This window comes from Pleurodeles waltl, chromosome 9 (genome assembly GCF_031143425.1).
Source record: "Pleurodeles waltl isolate 20211129_DDA chromosome 9, aPleWal1.hap1.20221129, whole genome shotgun sequence".
NCBI lineage: Eukaryota > Metazoa > Chordata > Amphibia > Caudata > Salamandridae > Pleurodeles > Pleurodeles waltl.
Genome location: NC_090448.1, coordinates 207,374,840 through 207,395,290, shown reverse-complemented (window position 1 = coordinate 207,395,290; position 20,451 = coordinate 207,374,840). Strand labels below are relative to the sequence as shown.

Here is a 20,451-nt window from a genome sequence, read left to right as displayed (position 1 = left end):
ATATTAAATACATTTTTTGTGAAAAAGAAATTACATGTTACATTATTACATCTAAATTTGATACCTTTCTATAATTTAAATAATTATTTCAATATTTACAATAGCAAATATGAACCCCGGTTTCTGCCTACCAGCCTAGTGGGAAACAGGCTACAGCACTGTCTCCGGCTGGTAGCTGAGCCGGCGGCAATGCTGTAGCCAGCAGGGTGCACCAGCACCAGCACCATGTTCATTGTCTGCAAAGCAGACAGTGAGCATTGCAATGGTGCTGGACCAGGGGGCCCCTGCACTGCCAATGCCAAGTGCCTGCGCAGTGCACAGTGGGGTGTTACCACCATGAAAAGGCTGGCAGAGAACGAGGTCGTAATATGCAGAGCAGTGCTGCATGCAACGCTGCCCTGGTGGATTAGGATCTCAACCGCCGCCAGACCGCCGGGATCCAAGATCCTGGTGGAGCTGGAAGTTCCCAGGTGGTTGGACCGCCAGGGTTGTTATGTGGTGGTCGGACTACCGCATAGGCAGTGGTCCAGACCGCCACCACGAGTGTGGTGGTAGTAAGATTGCCACACTCATAATGAGGCCCTAGGACCCTGACAGTCTGAGGCCTGTTGAAATTTTGTGGCCCCCTTCTCCAGGGTTAGCCATGTCTCCCTGCAAAACTTCCTCAATTCTGCCAATTTGAGACTGTCAACAATGTTAAACTCCAGCTCCAACTTCTCAAGCAAGTATCACAGGTGGAGTAGATGTGAGTTAGAAATTGAACTTGAAAAAGAAAAAAAGCCAATTTAGGTAATTTATAAAAGTTGAATCTGTTGTCAGATTATATATAAGAAATGTCTTACAAAACTGAACATTAATGTAAGAAATTGGGTTATTGGTTGAGGAGGGTGAAAGCCCCACTCTGGCAACAACCACAATCCTTGTCAGGGTGAACCACAAACATCATTAAATTAACCTGTGCTTAACCCTCTGCTAGCTTGCCAGAAAGCAGTCAGGCTTAACTTAGAGGCAAAGTGTAAAGTATTGTTGAAGTACACAGTAGTAAAGTGAAAACACAAAACATGCAAAATCTCAACGATTAAGCAGAAATATATGCCGATCCCCAAAAACAGATGCTGGGGCCTCCTACTGGCAACCACGGTCTCAAATTAAGTACTGGACATGGCAAAGGATTTTATAAAATGGGGATACCTTAGGATCTAGAAAATGCACATTGCTTACTTGACTCTTGCTGATGGCTGGCCAGAAGGGAGAGGGCTTTAAGATCATAAAGTGGAATGTGAATGGCCTGGCCACAATTGAAAAGTGAGGCAATGATGGGAAACCTTGCTCAACCGAATGCTGATCTGGTCCTGTTACAAGAGACACATAAGGTGGGGAATTACTGTTTCTTTATAGGCAGAAGTCCGTTCAATATCCTGGTCCATTTGGGGTTTATGTCAGGATTACGTGGGGTAGGAATCCTAGCACACAGATCACTCTCACTGACTGTTACACAGGTTTGGATGAATAGGGAGGGGTGCTATGCAGAAGTTTTGTTAGAATGGAATGGGGACAAGATTGTAGTGGTGTCACTGTACTTTCCACTGGGATTGTAGTCTGTTTTGTTAGAGAGACTGGGGACATGGATCACACTGGCCCATGCAGGGCTCCTGATCATTGGAGAGTATGTTAATTTTGAGCTTCACCATGACCTGGACAGATTCATGACAGCCAAGCACTCAGCCATTGACAACAGACACCTACAAGAATTCTTGACAGCTTTTGTGCTAGTGCCTCTCTGGTGTAATGCTCACCCTACTGATAGTGAGTACTATTATACGATGTTTAGAAAATAGTACTTCTCCAGGCTTGATTACTTCTTTGCCTCATAGCTGCAGGGACATGATAAGGTGGCACACGTTTCCTTCAACAGGGGATAGCCGATCACTCCCCACTACTAACAACATTATACTCCACATACATCCTGGGCCATCCCGAATGGAGACTGGATACATGGGTCCTCTGCATCTGAGACACAAGGGCTCAGATGTGTTAGGTTATGGACTACTACTTTAGTGACAATGCAGAGTCAGTGGCCTTGGGTGTGACCCTCTGGGAAGCCTACGAGGTGGTCATCAGGGGACACCTTGAAGCTATCATCAGAGGTGTCCTAAACAAAAGTGAAAATGTAGCGCAGGATTTGGAATCCCACTTGGTCCAACAAGAGGTGACCTGCTCCATAAGAAAGAGGAAGATAGCAGGTGGTTGTGAACAAAATGCAGAAGCTCTTCGAGGGAGATAACATAGGCTAGATAAGGTAGGCAACAAGGCGGGCATGTTGCTGGCCTGGCTGGTACATAGAGAGGAGGGACAAAGATGGGTCAGATGCCTCAGGACAGATACGCTGGCTTGGGTGGACTTAGGGATGGGCATTACATGGGTATTCGTCTAAGCCTAAACTCCACTGCTCCTCAGAGGAGAAGGAAGCATTTGTGCAGGTTCTCCCTACTCCATTCCTATCAACAGAGGATGCTGCCTTGATATACTGAAAGATTAAGGTGTCTGAATTCCAGGACACCATTAATCAAATGCATTTCAGGAAAACTCTGGGCTCCAATGGTTTGCCAGCAGAATTCTTCAAATGTTTAGGTTAGGTCGAAGAGCATCTTTTACTGATGGTCTATGAGGCTAGAGACGAGGTGATGCTGCCCATAGACCTTAGAACGGCCATTATCCTCATTCATAAACATGGCAGGCACCCTTGAGGAGTGTGCCTGCTGCACCTCCTTTACCTTCCTTAACACTGAAGCTAAAACACTGGTCAAAGTGATGGCCAACCAATTGTACCAAATAATTGATAAACTCAATCATGTGGACCAGTTGGGATTCATGCCCAACAGATTGACGAGGCAGATGCTTAGATGCTTACTTGGGGTCCTGGTGTGGGCGGCCACCTTCCACAAGCCAGTAGTTGTGCTGGCTTTTGATGTGGAGAAGGCATGTAACTCTCTGTGATAGCCATTCATCCAGGCAGTTTTGAGAGAGATGGGGATTGGCTTGGAATTCTGAGCATTTGTCCAATTACTATACACGGATCCCCAGAGCAAGAGTCCAGAAAAATGGCATAGTATCTGAGGAGTTTGTACTGGGATGCAGAATCCATCAGGGCTTCCCACTCTCCCTCTTGTTGTAAGCCCTGACAGTGGAACCACTAGGCAACTGGGTAGGGTGTGAAACCTAGTTGTGCATGATCAAATTTGAATTAGATTGAGAGGATATCATCTCCTTATATGCAGACGATCTCCATCTTTATGCAACACAGTCGAATCACTCAATTCCTATTAGAAATACATACTATATTGGGCCATTATACAGGAGTCTACATAAATTGCCATAGGTCCATAGCATTCCCACCTACACTGTGGAAGCCCCCAGTGCTCTGGGGTAGTCATTTGCAATGGAAGATGGAAAGCTGTAAGTACTTGGAGATGTATACCACTAGGGACCACTCAGTGTTCAACTGGCACAACCTAGAGGAAATCCAATAAGACTAGAAGTTAGAGGTTGCTCCTTGGAGAAGATTGCCACTGTCATTGATGGGACGGGTGGCAGTTTATAAAAAATAACTTCCAGCCAAAATTGTGGGTTTGGGGGGCCCCTAGGATCACCCTACAAATATTGACAAGGTCTTTAGGTGGTGGGGGCATAGCCTTATCTAACATAAATTTACTATCGGTCACCACAATTTCTCACAATCAGTGATTGTTTGTGGATGATAGGAGGGTTACGGGCATGAGGCAATACCCTAAGAGCTGTACGGTGGGAGAGAGTGTTGGCGACTGACCTTCATTGACCTGGTCATTAGAATTTTGGCGGGAAGCCACTCTGGCGCAGGCCTGGCAGGAGTGACTCACGTTGGAGGTACCACTATGGAACTCAGCCTTGCTAACAGACCTGATTAAACCACAAGGTAGGTTAGGTCTTGAATTTAAAAATTGGACCTCCTTGGCATTTCAAACTTGGGGATGTGTGGGGCCCTGTGGGTCTGCTGTATTTTGATGAGTTACGACCGCAGAATGAGCCGGCTGATAGCCTGCGTTACCAGTATATGCAGCTTAAGCATGTGCTGGCAAATATGGCCCCTACTGGAGTCCATATAGGACAACTCCCCACTGGAGTTTCAACTCTTGGAATACTACTCAAAAAACATTCCATCTTGCAGATTTATGGGTCACTCATTTCCAACAGTCATGGCCCACTTGTGGTTGTCAAAGGTAGGAACCCTGATCCACGCCATTTGGGAGTGCCCTTTGATACAGCCACTTTGGTCTAAGATAGGACATCTACTATGCCATGTCACAGGACATCCCGTGAAGTTGGTTCTCCTGGGGATTTTGAGTGACCAAACCCACTATATATATGCTGCTCTTTTGCAATGTTTCACTGATGGTGGCTAAGACAGATGGTGTACAGTTGAGGGACAGTGGGACGACCCTGGATGTGACCCAATGGTCCCAAAATATGAACTGGCAAATGCAGGGAAAACAGATATTAAACAAGGCCCAGGGATGTCCCCAAAAATCTTCCGAAGTGTAGGGGTAGTGGAGTGAATATAGAGACAGTGGTTGAGTCCAGCCAGCAGCTGGTGGAGGCCTGTGTAAATGCCCGGGTCTGCCAACTTGTCCCCCCGAGGACTTATAGGGGGAGGGCGGGTGTATGTTTTGCTTTATTTTGAATGTATGTAACTGATATATCCCCAATTGTAATGTATGCGGATGTACTGGACCTAGAGATTGCCAACTTATGTGTTATTATACCTTTGCATGTTTGTTCACTAAAAAGAATGTTAGAAAGTATAAAATATTTTAACAAATTTTATGAATTTATAAATTTATGAAACATGAACTTTAACTATTACATAACTAAATTTAATGTATTGAATTCTATAACCACTTTTAATATGTATTAATGCAAAACAAACAAATCTTATTTTACTTAATATGGGCATTTATTTTGTTAATATACATCTCAGAAATTGTTTAGTTATTTAATTAAAGTTATTTCAATTAATTAAACATTTAATTCAAAATAAATAAACAATGTTGTAGATTTTTGTATTGTGTTCTACATTCACATAAATATATAAAATATCAAATTAATTTAATATATTAATTTACTATATATTTTACATAAAAAATATTTTTAGTAATTAGCTTTGAGTTAAATAAACCTGTTTTTTTAAATTTCCCTTTGGTATACCATATGAGGACTCTAGAGTTTGGGTGGAGACTGTCCTGTACTGGGTGGATGGAGAGCAGGGCCAATAGTAAAGTATAGGGGCAATTAATAAAGTTCATTAAACTTTATAATACATAAGCAAAAATATTCGTATTTTCAATATTAATTTAAGGTTATCGATCTATCTATCTATATATCTATCTATCTATCTATCTCTCTTTATTTGTTTAAATTTAGTAGTTTAATAGTTTAATTTAATAGTTTAAATTATACAAAATAAATTCACACTGAAAGTAAAAAAAGCTGTATTTGGGTATGCATCAATAATTATTAAAGGTGATATACAGAATTAATTAAAAGTAATTTATGTATATTTTTATGAAAATAATATTACATTCATTTTTAAATCCTGAAAAGATAATTAAAATACATGATAATTAAATAATAAATGCATACTAGGTTTATGTCTTTTTTCAACATTCAATTATATTTATTTATATTTTTAACTATTTTAAATAAGGTATTTTAATTTAACATTATTTCCAATGCATTTATTTTTAAGTCCCTACCTCAACTATTTTTGAGGAGGGTGTTGCAGTACCAGTAGTGGGCCATTTGTGATGCTGAGCTTACTACTGTTTCTTTTTTACAGTAATCACGTACACTCCTTAATTTGGCCCCATCCCCTCTTTTAGTGGGTGAAGAAGTGTAAGTCTACAATTTTGAGTAACCTTACATTTGGATTGTACCAGTAGTGAAAGTAGTAAGGATGCTCAAAAGTGAACGAATAAATTACACCTGTAAATTACTCACAAGTGTAAGTTACCATTGTGAATAGTCACAATAATGTTTAGAAGTGAGACATGCTAAGTGGGTAACTTGCAATGTCACTACAGCAACAGATTTCTAAAATGACACTGCACAGGCTAAAATGTCATGCTATTTTTTGCAGTTCTGCATTACATATAAAAGTATCACATAGAAAATCCATTGGCACAATAGTTTGTATATTTTGCTTAGTATTCAAAACATACTAGATTGTTTAGAGTTATGTGGGCATCCTGCTGTGAGCCGGGGGCCGGGGGAGAAGCGTAGTTTATAACCTTTGCCCTCCTTGTGGATTATTGCCTGCCATACTTAGAGATCTCCATATGTATGGCAGAGATTTTCTAAGCCTACAGAGGCACTTCAAGTTTACCTAGCAGTCATCATTTGTAGGTGACTAAGCAGCATTTTTTTTTTTTTTTTTTCAAAAACAAATTGCCCTAAAGGGAGTTTGTTTTTAAAAAAAATAAAAATAAATGGCTTTGACACCCTTGAAGATTTCTCACAGGGTTTGGGGTCATTTTGTCTGTTTTGGACTACCAGGCCATACCTAAAAGTAATAATCAGAAAACAATATGTCACAACATCCGCCTTAAAAAGGACTGATAGGTTTATACACCAATAGCCCGATGTTAACTGCGCCATCTGTTTAAGGATGCTATTAATGGAGCATGTGTGGGCTCCGACGTTGGGAAAATGATGGTTTGCCTGACTCTAAATAGAGTTTGCGACCTCTCATTTCTGTGGATACAGTACTCTGCTGTGTTTGGGGTGAAGTGCCTTGTCTACCAAATTCTGAATAACCCTCCCAACTCAGTAGTAAGCTTAGAGTTTTTATACAAATGCCACAAATATGTTTTTTTTTAAATAGATCTCTGTTTGTGCCTGAGCCATGACAGCTCATGAACAGGATTTATCCTTTTCTTCAGTGACTCTGGTAAAAATGTCCTATTGTAGTGACCCAGGGGTAGGAGGAAATAACGTTCATCAGAGTCTTCCTAGAACAAACTGAGATTCTAGGGCCGATTACGAGTTTGGTGGGCGGGCTGACCTGTCTGCCGAACTTCTGAAGGGGTGGTTGCCACCTTACTACCGACCTCCCCACTGGCCCCAATCAGACTTTTTGGCTGGACTGACAGGTGGAAACCAAGGTTTCTCCCCATCAGCCCAGCGGGAAAGTGGTGGCAGCATTGTCACTGGCTTGTAATCGAGCTGGCGGCAATGTCGCGGCCCGCAGGGGGCATCAGCACCCTCATCAGGCACACTGTCTGCACAGCAGACAGTGCCCATCACGAAGATGCTGGACAGGGGGACTCCCTGAACTGCCCATGGCATAGGGATGGGCAGTGCAGGGCCCCCTTTCAGCCCCCTTCATCTGTTCTCTGACAGCCTTTTCATGGCAGTGAAACTGCCATGAAAAGGCTGGTGAAGAAACAGGTTGTAATCAGCAGGGAGGCACTGAGTTCAACTTTGCTCTGGCTGATTCCAACTTACAGTGCTGTCAGCCCATCGTACCTGGCAGAGACAGTGGTTGTTTGACTGTCTGACCACCAAACTCTTAATTTGGCAGTCAGACTGCCAAACCGGTGGGGGTCATGACTGCCACCATGTCTGGCGGTCTGTTGACCATCAGACTCGTACTGAGGCCCATATTGTGGCCTTTGAAGCTGGTCCTTCCACAGCATGGCTGATTCCCGTCATCCAGGGAAGCAACTGTGAGACAGGAAAAGTTTGGATAGGTTTTGTACTGTTAGGGGAAGGAGGAACCCAATTTTAATAAACATGCACAAGGGAAGCTCAGGCAGTTCCATAATAGAATAGTACTGCCTGGATTTGTTTTAGCAATATCTCAGAAGAGTTGCTTCTAAGTTGGGGAGGGCACAATGTGGGAATTTACTATAGATTTGTTCAAGTCCCTCTGAGAACCACTGCTGAATTACCTCTATGTCATTTGGTTCACCTCAGCTGGAAGTCAGTGCATTACTACATAGAGGAGTTGGCCGCCCAAAGTGCACAGAAGAATCAAGTACAAGAAAGACACCTTGGAAGTGATATCATATGACCAACTGTGATTCTATTGTTGCTGGAGAGAGTGGCTGAGCCTAACTCCTATTCCTATCTATGCACAAGACAAATGATTCATCAGCGGGGAAAGTGATGTTGAGCGGTCTCCAATATCCTGCTTTGGACGTTTCATCCAATGTGAGTGTGGATTTATTACTGGCTCGCTGGCACTAATCCACTCTGTATGGCAGAGACCACCCCTGTTCTTCCTGTTTTGCAGTCTTTGCACTCTGTGCACTCCATGTAATTCACCTATAGGTGGAATTGGAATTCTCATACGTTTTGGTATTATTGACCCATTTACATCCCTATGGCCTTTCTTCATTCGGGATTAATCGATCCAGTTGGCTTCCCTATGGCCTTCCTTCATTCAGGTGTCCCTGTCATCTATTCGCCCTGAAGAGAACTTGACATTTCAAAAGAGTCTGAAACGCCATAGACATTGAAGCACATTAATCACTGCTGGTCTAAAAGGAACCGCCATTATACTCATTATCACAGGTGTGTAATTGAAAGCACATATTGAAGGTTGTTGCCTGTATATCGAAATCCCTCTCTAATCACTTCTATGTTTTTTTTCACATTTTGACACAGTGTACTTGCACCGTCATGACTGTTTATTAAGTTTTTCATGTTCTAAATGTGCATATGTTATGTGATCAGCGAGTAACTACACTACAAGTGATTTTCTTGTATCTTAATCAAATCAACTCTAAGGCTAGAGTTATCAATTACTTTATGAAAGTAAATGTATGCACAGAGTTGATTTCTCCGCCTACCGATGGAAGTGGGTGAACGAATTCCAGGTGAACAATTGTTCTGAGTATATACCATTCCAGTCTATGGGGGTGATTCCGACCCTGGCGGTAAATACCGCCAGGGCCGGGGTCCGCGGGAGCACCGCCAACAGGCTGGCGGTGCTCCTTTGGGCATTCTGACCGCGGCGGTACAGCCGCGGCCAGAAACGGAAAGTCGGCGGTGTACCGCCAACTTTCCGCTGCCCAGGGGAATCCTCCATGGCGGCGCAGCTTGCTGCGCCGCCATGGGGGATTCCGACCCCCTCACCGGTTTTGACCGCCAGGAACAGGATGGCGGTGAGGGGTGTCGTGGGGCCGTAAGAGGGCCCCACTTTGAATTTCAGTGTCTGCTTAGCAGACACTGAAATTCGCGACGGGTGCTACTGCACCCGTCGCACACCTTCCACTCCGCCGGCTCCATTCGGAGCCGGCTTCCTCGTAGAAGGGTGTTTCCCACTGGGCTGGCGGGCGGCCTTTTGGCGGTCGCCCGCCAGCCCAGTGGGAAACCCAGAATGACCGCCGCGGTCTTTTGACCGCGGTACGGTCTTCTGGCGGTTCCCGCTTGGCAGGCGGCTCCTGCCGCCAGCCAAGCCTGGAATGTCCCCCTATGGCTTGGTACGTTTAAAGCTGCCTATGGTTAAGACTGATGGCAGGAAGGTGTCCAGTTTTCTTCGAAACTGCAACAAGACTTCTGGCTGGGGCCTTCACGTCTAGGGGTGAAAAAAACACTCTTTAACTTGAATTCATGGCCATAACCACTCACGAGGAGACTTCCTGACAACTTAGGAACATATGGAAAATCAGTTCTGAAATAATATATGTGTTTCTCACCACAGACATTTGCTGTTGTAATTGAGGTAAACTGTTTTTGGACACTAACATTTTTTTCTAAAAACTGAACTGTGTTAGGTTATTTTCTGCTGGCCCTCAGTGGACTTATTTTTATGAGCTAGTAATTAATGATCTGCTGTCTCTAAGTGGCTATTTCGAAAATGATTCACACATCCTGGGAGAAACCCTCAAAGGTGTCAAAGCATTTCTTTTTTTTTTCAAAAACAGACTCCCTTTAGGGTAATTTGTTTTTGTAAAAAAGGTTTGGTGAGCGGTCACCTAAACGTGGCAGCTGCTAAGCAAACTTTAAGTGCCTTCAGAGGAGCCGAAGCAGTGGTGGTGCCTCTGAAAGTATACAGATTTCCACCATGCAGGCACAAATCCACCAGGATAACGCCCGATACCCCCTCACCCTCCAAGCTCACAGCATTTGAGATCCCCAGTATTTTACATCAAAGTGTTTCGCCTTTTCTTCGAAAAATCATAACTCATAATCTTTCTGTCCATTGTTTACGACTCAGCAACAGAAAGCCTATCTGCATTCAGAACAACACCTGACAATAATAACAGTATATAAAGTTATGTAGCACAGGCCATCAACTGGCTGGTCTCTTGTGAAGGTAATAGGTGTTAATCGTTATCCAACTTAATTATGTATATTTTATGTACCGCAAAAGACGTGTACCTGAGTGGACCTGCTCACATTCAAACCTCTGACCCCCAGAGAATATTCGAGAAATGGATGCATTCGTTTTTTCAGCTATCTGACCTGCTAACTCAGAGCAGATCTTTTCTACTTTACTATAGAAACAGAAATCATCCAGCAGGTGCTAATGAATAGTCACGTTTTCCCTCACAGGCAGTCGAGATAGAAGTCGAGATAGAAGTACACCTCGCAAGAAATACTATTATAGAAGCATAGTGAAAAGGACACATGGGACCTGTATAGGTATCACACTGTGAAATGGTCAGCTATCTGCAGCCAATTTAATCAATTTGAAAATCACAATACTAATGAGATGCACATATTGACTTCCTACTTCATTTTCAAAAATATTAAAAATATAAACATCTTGCATACTGAAGTACAGTTATCAATGTATTGAAACAATATATCGCACTGTTTTACACATTATCAGCAAAGCCTGAAAGTGAGGCAGCAGTGACTAAGCCAATGGGTCAAGTATTCACCTGGAAATGCTACTTATATAATTTGTGTGTTTGTGTGAAATTTTGAATAGGCAAGTGCATGAACACCAGAATGAGACAATAGTTGGATGAATTGGTGCATGGATGATTACATGCACAAATGAAACAATTTACCAAGCCACCAGCTCATTCTACCATCCAAGCAAACTCCCCCCCAGAATGCCACACATACACAAAAACAAAAGTCACTAAAGAGCAATTTTCTGTTGTATGTCGGGCCTATTACTAGGTCATAAGGTAATCATGTTTTCTTACCTGTTGCCCTCATCACTGAGGAACCTGTTTAAAGACCCCAGGTGAAGTCTGCAAGAGAAAAACAAAGGTTACGTCTATTAGCAAGTCATCAAGGAGGAAATATGACTATTATATTTATAAAATGCAAGTATGTTTATAGCACATTTTGACCCTTTGTCAACGAAGAAGTAAAATGAAAATATTTTAACTAAGTATATATAAATATAGACTGGACTAAAGTATTTATTGATCTACATTCCATTCTTAAACACACAGAAGCTTCCAAGGTAGATAAAAATGCTCAAGGCAATACATCATCCCCGCTTAGCTTTCAATGCTATCCACCATCTTTAGCTATACGGGGTTCATTTACTGTAGCAGATTCTGTGCAAGGACTCCCATATTGGAATTCAAGAACTACTCAACAGGAGGTGGAGAGTTAAGAGATCTGTGGAGAACAGTGTGTGTGAGGAAGGGTGAAGATAGTTAAGAAGTGGCACACATACAAGGTCACACCCATTAGGGAAAGGTGTGTAACCTGACCACACGAATGCCCCAGGAATTAAGAAAAAAGAGAAAACAGAGAGAATACAAGGGAACTGGATGTGTGTTTTCCATCGTTCTAACAATGATACCCAAGGTAAACTCTGAAACAAACTCCAGTTTCGATTTTTTAATTCGAAGCACAACATGTGTGCTGAGGTGCAAAAAACATGGCACCGGTTTTGCCAAAATCAATGCCAAAATCATTGACTTCAGTGGAGTTGCGATGATGAACATAACAAGAGAGAACCGTAAACCCAGCTAAGACCAAAATGTCAGTAGAGCTGCTGCACCCAGGGCCAGCTTTAGGGTGGTGCGAGTGGTGCTGACCTCAGTGGTGCGCAGTCTTTAGCAATAACTTCGAACCTTGCGATTTAAAAGCACCTGCTGAAAAGTTCCTTGTGCGTCCAGCCTTCAGGAAGCAATTAAAATATCAAGAAACCTCTTGTGATACGTGCCTGCTGCAAACAACACAACTATATTTTATGTGGATAGCTGAGTGGATTAGTAAAGCCAGCATTTTAAAACAAATGAATATGTGAAAGGGGGGCTATGGAGAAATGAGGGGAACATTTGCTGTGTGGTAGTGAGAGAATCCGAGAAGGTGGTCATGGGATGGGGGGTGCCAAAAAAGACCATTGCACAGGGCGCCACCAGCCCTAAAGCCGGCCCTGGCTGCAGCAGTGGCTCTGAGGAATTGGCGGCGGCCTATCAACCATCATAATGGGTGTCCGACTGTTGCACTGTCACAATCATAATCAGGCCCTTGATCTTTAGGAAAAATGGGATCAACATAGACAGCTGGTCCACTCTAGTGCTGGGAAACGGGTCTCGCCATTTTTACCACTGTGCAGTAACCAAAGTCACGGCCTGAGCCATGTTAAAGCCTTCAGCATGCTTACTGGCTTTCAGCTGCACACTGTGAATGTGTGAGGTTTCAGGTAGAATTGCAGCCCATAATATCCCATACATGAAGTGTGTACTTAATGAAAGTGAGACATTGGGCTTAACTTTTCAAAGAGAATAGTATGTGCAGACAATGTCCTCGTAAGGCTCTATCTCCTATCTACAGCGGATGATTGGAGCCTGACAAGAGGAAGCAGCCATCCAATAAGAGCTTCAGCTATATCTGCCTCTCCATATTGAACCAATGCTACTGTCTATCAAGGACAGCTATCAAATGAGAGGAGTTACGAAAATGGATGGTCTATCTACCATTCCCACTTTTACCAGGTACGGAACAATTTTGGTGCCCTGTGGTACCTCCTTACTGTAGACTACCTGCGAAACCTGCTGCTTGCGTGATGTTCCACAGGAGTGTCCAAGGAATGTCAGTGTTATGTACGTCTTTGAATAAGTGTGTCATTTTTTTAGCATGTGTAGTGTAGATTTTGTGTGTATTTGGTGGTGATGGTGTGTCTATGAACATGTGTGTGGGTGAGTATGTTAGGTAGAGCATGCCTGTCTGTCCGCATGGTGCTGTGTGACTGGGTGTGCTTGACCAGACCTCAAAATGGATTTGTGAATATTGTACCCTCCAGTGCCTTGGATATTTAGCTAACTAAGCTCCCGATTTTATTACAAGACCGGAGGCTGATATTATGCTTTACTTTTCTCACTTTATTAAATAGCAGCCAAGAACTACTTATCCCAGAAACCCTGGGAAAAAAACTACAAGAATACATCACAATGGGGCTAACCAATCACATAACGAGCCCCCTGATAGCCATCATAAAAACTAACAACATAAAAACTAGTCTTTCTGACACCAAGGCTAGGAAAATCTCAATTACTTTTCATTGTTTACTATTCGGTCTCACAGGGCACCAGCTAAGCCAAACCGGATGAGAGGTGCCGTTCTGTACCTTAATTAAAGTCCTGAGCAGTAGTTGCACCAGAGGCTTCAGTGAAAACAGTTCTTTATGTACCATCCTTAAAAACACGCTATATCTATATAGCGGAAAATCTGCAGCCGTGGTGACCGCTTCGACTACAGACTTGAAATACTAATTGCACTGAGTTTGTAGCTGGTGTCCTGCTGCGGCTGGTGTTTTACTTTCTCTGCACATGCAGCGAATCCAGAGGCTTACCCCGCAGAGGCCACGTTTGCTAAGCTATTCAGAATGAAGTGAAAAAACTTTTAATTTGTGTTTTGATTTCACACCTGCTGTTGTTGGTAAAAAAGCAGGATTCCCAGCTTGAACTACGTTAAAACATGTAACTTCATTTATCCAAAGGTGGGGGGAGTTAAGGAGGGAAGCAGAATCTAGAATGGGCTGTCCCACTAAGCTGTTCACATAATCTAGCTGCCAAGAAATGTGTTCTGTAACTTAAACTGCTTCATGAAAAAAAAAACTCTTTCTAGGTGAGCATTGTGTGACTGGCTAAGAAAGTATGGTCAAATGCATGAGACAAATATCCTGTAACACCATCTGGATCCCAGTCTTTTAGGAGTGTGAAACATCAAACTCTGACATGCTTGTTCTAAGGGTTTAACTAGTTATCGAAACTTGGGTCACGGCTGACATTGGCTACTTTCACTGCATTTGACTGCTTTAACGCTGCGTTATTTGCCATCTGATATATAGGAAAGGACTACGGATCTGAGTGGAGTAGGGAATCGGATATTTAACAAGCATTTGCAATGTACTGGGTCTCGCGATTTCTCAAGTTAGAGCTGTTAGCGTTGTAAATTCCTAACTGGACCTTTCTTGCCACACAAACTGAAAATACGAAGTAAAACAGTTGACATAAGAGAGCCGATTCAAAGCGCCACAACAGCCATGTCAGCACGAAGGAGAGACACAAAAGGAAAATGAAAGTTGCTCGCAGTCAAAGTTATCGCAATTATTTATGCAACAGAGTTGTTCCCCAAGGCGATAACAAAAGTGCCCCAAGAAGGGATAAACTTAAAGCATTTACCAATGATAACAAAGGATTTTTGAAAGGCAAGCTCATGAACAAGTGACAGTGATGGGCATGCGGAGTGTGTGGTTCAAAGTCCAGATACATACCAACAAGTCGGAAAAGCAGTGCTTGCGTGCTGCTTTGCTCGACCTATGGCAGCTGCAAGACATGCTCTCCTCTCAGCTACCCTCGTGTGTCTGAGTGTACTGATGAAGACGGGATTCATCTACCCTCTCTAAATGGCTGCCACAAGCTCTGAGACTGAGAACGGTCTTGAGGCAGAAGGGTACTTGTATGAATAGTATTACAGCAGCCACCCTAATTAACGCCGCTTATCGAATACTGTCGGTGCCACGTCCCATCTGCCCATGTCTAAAATGTCAATCATGGTGGCGTTGGCCGCTGGGAGGAAAATTCACAATACAAAATGAACCTTGGCTACATTTGTTTCTCAAAATGGGCAAGTGTGTTTGAAAAACAGAAACATAAGCGATAACAGGTCCATCATGCTGGAGTCCCATAGTGGATTTATCACTACTATTATTTTCCTTGCAGCAGCTCTCTTGCATGATGCAAGAGATGTTCAGGATAAAAATGTCCGCAGAATAGGTGCAAGATGTCGAGATTCAGAAAGCCTGCCGTGGTTGAGAGGTGCAGAAAGTATCTCTGCTCCACCAGCTTTTTGGTAGTTAATCTGCAGAATTATGAAGGAAGCCCCGTATAATCAGGCAAGGAAACTCTTTAAAATGTTATTGCAGGAACAGGGGTAAATTTCACAGACACACACACAGAAACACACACACACACTTGACCACCAAATACAATACCACAATTTTAATTTTGCACAAAACATTTATGTCATCTTGACTGTTTACACTGCTTTGAGGGAGAAAAGAGTGGCCTGTTTTTTGACACCTATTTAATAGTATACTCATTAATCCTTAATCTCACGCAACCGAGGGAATACAATGCAGAACAAAAAATTCAGGGCAGTGCACTTATTGATCAAATCTGAATGTCATATGTACAGATTCAGGCATGGTGGACTTTTTGTATTTGTGAAATAAAGTGAATATAGGTTTAGATGAGTATCAACATTTGTATGCAGAGTGGTAAATGGATAACAGTTTTATGAAGTAATCACATTTGTATCATGTATAAATGACCACAGCAATTGTCTAGACTCTGAAAGTGAGATCTTGGTTTGAGTCGATTTTCTCTTTTTGGTGAAGCGTACTACGATACGGAAATTAACTACAGTGAAGCAAAGTCAAATGTCTAGGGCAGACAATTTTGGAAGTGAAGATGTTTCCTCAGCCACCTGGGGACGAGCAGAGTTGCATGACTGACCATTAAAAAACAAAACATCTTCATGAGATTTCCTTCAGAAATGCATGTAAAACTAATTTCTCTAAAGCAAATTAATTTACTCGGTATTTGAACTCTAAAACGCCCGTCAGTGGGGAGGGCAGGGCAGGAGACGTTAGTGGACAACTGAACACCCACCAACGAACCCTTACCAAAGCTTTCCTACACACTAAAATCCATATAAAATATTGTTGGCGCATGGTAACAAAAAATAAAGATCCTACTTCAAAAAGAAAGGACCTACTCACTGCTTGTTCAATATTTCTTTTGGTGCTCTGGCTGACTGATGATTAGCAGCTTATGCTTTCAAGAGTTTGGGGTTCCCTGGAATCTGAATAGTTTACATATAATTCACCATTGTTTGGGATGATCGTGAGAGCTTGAAAGAGGTGAATATGGATAGTGAATTCAAACTTGTTTCGAACAGGGATCTGCACAAGACGTCTTGCCCAGGACCGGAACAATCCTTAAGATCCACTGTATTTGCACTACTTTATGTTCTACTCGTCGATATTTTTGGAAAATTTGAAGGCGGAAAGCAAAGCATAGTAACCCTAATGCCCCCATTCTGGTTTCTCCGAACCCTAAACACTTATGGACTGATTATATGCACTACACCAGTGACAGAGCAAATGTACACTGGTGACCGTGAATTTTGTATCAGCATTTTCACTAACTGAAATGTGTAAAATTACATTTGAACTTAACCATCAGTAAAAGAAGCCTGAAACAACTGACTGAAATAGCGATTTGCATTGCACAGCCAATGGTAACGCTGATGTCAAAATTTCCAATTTCCAGCTACAAAATCTCTCAGACACCAGTGCGATGCACGTAATTCGGCTGTTTATGTTTTCCCTTTTGTAACAATTAAAAACTTTCTTTTGCCTCACTGTAGTGTCTGAAACACAATCAAAGGGAACATGCATCCTAATGATACATTTTCTTTTACTATTAAACATTTTTCTCTTCTTTATTGTTGTATATTTCATGACACTTCTGTGGCAGTATTATATATAGGGCGCTGTGCAACGATCTGCACCATGGCCCACCTTTAAATGGGGGCGTTACCAAGATGGCTCATGGATAGGATGCGTCTCCTCGTCCCTCCGATCCATCTGCTGGCAGACCCTGTTCAATCCCCGTGCCTACAGCCAAGAAGAGCCCCGCAATGTCCCCCCATGATCGGGAACCTCCCGAGCATCAGGGGCCCTGCTGGGACTGATGGTGATGGCCCCATCACAGCTGAATCGAAGCTGCGGCTGCACTGCCCCATGAGCAGCAAGATGGCAATGGCTGCACTACCACAGAGATGATCCATGCTATAATAGAGCCTCCCACCACCCACAACCAAGCTGAGGTTTCAACAGGGCCGGGGATCTCCACCAGTTGCCCATCTTCTGGTGGCCCTAGGAGGGACTCACCTGGTGCTGTGGCGTTATGACTGCATGGCTACTCAAGGCTGACACTAATGGGCTGCCCCTGCCAGACCAAAGTGACATTGGCTGAGCCGCTGATGGGACTAGACCTGTGGCTCCTACAAACTTTCTGGGCAGCGGCAGGGCACCGCACAGTCCCTAAACAGAATCTTCTCCCTCTCAGTGGGTGCTTTTCCCATTATTGAAAGGACAGTTGGTGGATTTATCGCTGTAATGGCCAATTGATTTAAAGCTGGAGCAGCCCTCGTTGGGGTGAGGATGGGGGAGGTTTAAGATCTGCATTACAAATTGTATCAAGCTTCTATAGATTGCTACACACTCATTGCATAATATGTATATTCAGCTGCTGTATACCTTGTACATTGGGATGAGGTGTATATGTAGCCAATGTTGGCCATGTAGGTCCATCATTACTTAAGGGATCTAATCTAACAGGTTGTATTACATGTGGGAGGGAGCCAGTAAACCAATCATGGTGTTCTTGGTAAGTTAGGGGTATCTCTAATTATTGGAATGCTCTGTATTGTTGTGGTATGTTCGCTATTCTGTATGTGTGAAATGCATTTGAGTCTGCATTAACTTCAGGAAAGTTGACCCATGAGTAGAATATTTCTGTTCTGTATGCCCTGTGTGCCTCAACCACAAATGTAACTTCCCCACCCTCATTGGTTAGTCCATTAGCTAAGAGAAACTGTGTGACTTGCTGTCTACAGTTTTCTGGGATTTTTACTGTTTGTGGTTTGCCATATCAAAAGACAGAAATCAGAGTTGGGAACACCAACGGAAGCCTCCTTTTGCGGTTCAAACTTGAACAACCTACAGCCTGAGATAGGTACTCCCTATTTAGATGAGGAGGATTTTTCCCTAACACTACTGACGTCCCCTTATAAGGTAATTAGGGTACCTTTAGAATGTGTGAGAAAGAGATACTCAGAAGACCTGTAAAATTAGTACCTTTCCAACATGGGTGGCTCCATGTTGTATGACTCTTACCATGGAGATAAGACTCCTGGTTTCGGGCGGATTCACCACCATATGTAGGGGACTGAGTCAATCCCACACCGTCTGGTAGCTGTAAACCTAACCCTTTCGGCTAGATAGCAGCACCTCAGCCAAACCTGAAAAGTAAAGGTGATTTGTGGCAGCCTGATACATGACACTGACTCCTCAGGGAAGTCATCGGAGGCAGATCCTGCCCCTTTTTCTTGTTATCACACACACATAGGCAGACAAAGAGATGCAGGAACATTTTCAATGCGTTTATTGAAAAGACTGCAATCTACGATAAAATATATGAGCTGCATTTATTAGTAAGATGAAACATAGCAGAGTCCAAATTGTGACCATGAGTGAAAAGCAAATAAACAATCCCAACATATTGGAATAAAACTGTGCCTAAGAATTCCTACCTACACTTTCTAGCGTCTGCATGAGAATATAGCAGTGATAGCCCTTTTCTGTCTGTACTTAGTCCATGGAATGAACACCCTCCCCATACCTGAAAACAGGGGTCTGTCTGTCATCCCCTCAGTTGGTTGCAGAGACAGTTCTGAAGTCAGCAACGTGGCAATGAATACAGCATAGGATGGAAACTCCAGCTGGAATTACCTCTCTTACCTTCATTGGTCTGTGGGATGTTTTTATAACAAATGTTGCGTTTTGAGAAACAGGCATGACATGATCACGTGACTAAGTGTTGAGTCTGGCTGCACACTCTTGTAGCAGAAAATAGTAAATAGATTATCATGTACATCCTTGAGCAGCTTGAGCAGAGGTATGCGGTGAAATGTAATGCACTGAAAGAACAACACTTTCAGAGAATAACAGCTGATTAGAAAAGTAAAACATCCCAGCTAAAAGCAGGCCATGCTGAAATGAATTCAAATGAATACATGAAAACATAGCATGTAACTAGGTAAAAGGGCACAGGCCGCAGGCCTAAGCTGAAATACATGTGCCGAAGCCAGGGTTTCAAATGAACCCACAGCAGTAGGCTATAGCCAAGGAGGTCCCTCGAGCACACCTGTAACTGTTTCATCTGGTTTCCCAGGTGCGAACTGAGAGCGGAGAGTCCTTGAGTGGGCAGGAGTTGCAGGCCCAAAGCGCTTTGCTCCAGCTGCCTACTGATGCCTACTTAGCTTGCTGCTGCAGAAAATAGGCTGCTTCGTTAGCCCTGCGTCCTTAAGTTTGGAGCACCCACCTACATGAGGAGTTGGAAATAGGGACGCTGAGTCTCCCTGTCTGCCATAAGCCTCTTGCAGCATAGAGACTCATAGCCAGGTCCATATGGGGCAGACTGTGATTTAGAGGAGGCTGGCAATAGCTGCCCCATGATCTTCGCATACTCACTGGAGCATAGTACCTCTCTTGTGCCAAGGAGCCTGGCGTGCCTGGGACTCGTGAGTGACCACACCCCAGAACGCACATTCTACCTGCACCTCTGTCCCAAGCTGGAAACCACTGCGACCCCAAACCTATCGGCCTAGTTTGTTGAAACGTGCTACACTCTAGGAAGTGGACAGGTAGGCCTCCATGCTCTACATGAGATGGTGATCTCCCTGGCAGAGACAAGAAGGCATCCAGTGCTTAGGTGTGGGCCCACGTGCTGAAGGGTAGGACTGGCCCCATCCTCAGCGGCGGAGGGAGATACTGGACAGTCTGAGGAGGAGCAAAGTTGGGGCCTGCTGCACGATCTGTGAGTGCCATCCAGAGAAGCAACAGAAAGGGTGCAGTGAGGTGGCCTGCAGCAACGGGGAGGGGGTCCAGAGAAAGTGTGAAAGCCTACACTGAGGTTTGTTGGGCCTGTAGCCAGTCCTGCAGGTTCTGAACCACACACCCCCACCAACAAGGGGCCAGCACATCTTTGGAGGCCCGGATTGTCCATGAGCTGTGATTTTGTTGTCCGTGGTAGGGGATTTTGTCATTGAGACTAAATATGGTGGCACGTACCAAAAAAGACCTCTCCCTTAAGGACATGCTCCCAAAGCCAGCAGGGAAGGTTGGCTGGAGATTGG

At 43.5% G+C, this 20,451-nt stretch overlaps 1 protein-coding gene across 4 annotated transcripts in view; it reads right to left on the bottom strand.

Moving 5' to 3' along the window:
• Positions 1 to 20,451, bottom strand: part of FAM3D (FAM3 metabolism regulating signaling molecule D) — a 337,775-nt gene that overhangs the window by 189,620 nt on the left and 127,704 nt on the right. For all 4 annotated transcript variants that reach the window (XM_069206542.1, XM_069206545.1, XM_069206544.1 and 1 more), the window contains one exon: positions 11,202 to 11,249. In XM_069206542.1, the coding sequence (XP_069062643.1) occupies positions 11,202 to 11,214 (13 nt within the window). In that variant the 5' untranslated portion in view covers positions 11,215 to 11,249. The remainder of the gene's footprint in view (positions 1 to 11,201; positions 11,250 to 20,451) is intronic.